This window comes from Fulmarus glacialis, unplaced genomic scaffold (assembly GCF_000690835.1).
Source record: "Fulmarus glacialis isolate BGI_N327 unplaced genomic scaffold, ASM69083v1 scaffold21045, whole genome shotgun sequence".
NCBI lineage: Eukaryota > Metazoa > Chordata > Aves > Procellariiformes > Procellariidae > Fulmarus > Fulmarus glacialis.
In genome coordinates this window covers 1,541-2,075 of record NW_009212609.1, presented here as the reverse complement: position 1 = coordinate 2,075, position 535 = coordinate 1,541, and the positions used below count along the sequence as shown (strand labels likewise).

At 69.5% G+C, this 535-nt stretch overlaps 1 protein-coding gene across 1 annotated transcript in view; it reads left to right on the top strand.

Moving 5' to 3' along the window:
* LMF2 (lipase maturation factor 2) overlaps positions 1 to 535 on the top strand; it is a gene marked incomplete at both ends in the record, with an annotated part of 2,829 nt that overhangs the window by 765 nt on the left and 1,529 nt on the right. Inside the window, 2 exons of the mRNA XM_009577942.1 lie at positions 1 to 82; positions 472 to 534. The exon at positions 1 to 82 is cut by the window's left edge and continues 17 nt beyond it. Coding sequence (XP_009576237.1) covers positions 1 to 82; positions 472 to 534 — 145 coding nt within the window. The remainder of the gene's footprint in view (positions 83 to 471; position 535) is intronic.

The following is a 535-nucleotide window of genomic DNA, read 5'->3' as shown; positions in this document are numbered from 1 at the left end:
GGTGGCTGCGGGCGGTGCCCCTGCCGCTGGTGGGGCTGGGCTTCCTCTCGCTCTCCTGGGAGATCCTCTCTGCCATGTACAGGTGGGTGACGGGGCGCTGGGGTAGCTCTGCAGCGAGTGCTGATCAGGAATGGAGTGGCCGGTGTGCGTGGCCTGGTGCCCCCCCCAAGGGCGCAATTCGTGCCTGGAGGGACACTGGGATCTCACGGGTGCTGGGGGAGCTGGCGAGGGGCGCTTGGAGCCAGGCGGAGGGCTGGACCCTGAGCCCGCCTGGGGTGGGGGCCCAGCTCGGGGGTGCTGGGGGAGTTAGGAGGGCTTTTCCCACACAGCGCTGGAGCGGGGCTGAGCCCTCCACAGCTGAGCCCTCCACAGCTTCGGGCACAGTGTGGGCGGCTCTGAACCCCGCAGCTCACAGCTGGAGCCCCAGGCTGCAGGACTGTGCAGCTCTGACCCATCTCCTGCTCCCTACAGGTGTGCCTGTGTCCGTGGCTGCTTCTGGAAACCCTGGGCCCGCCCGCCGTGGGCCGCTTTTGCC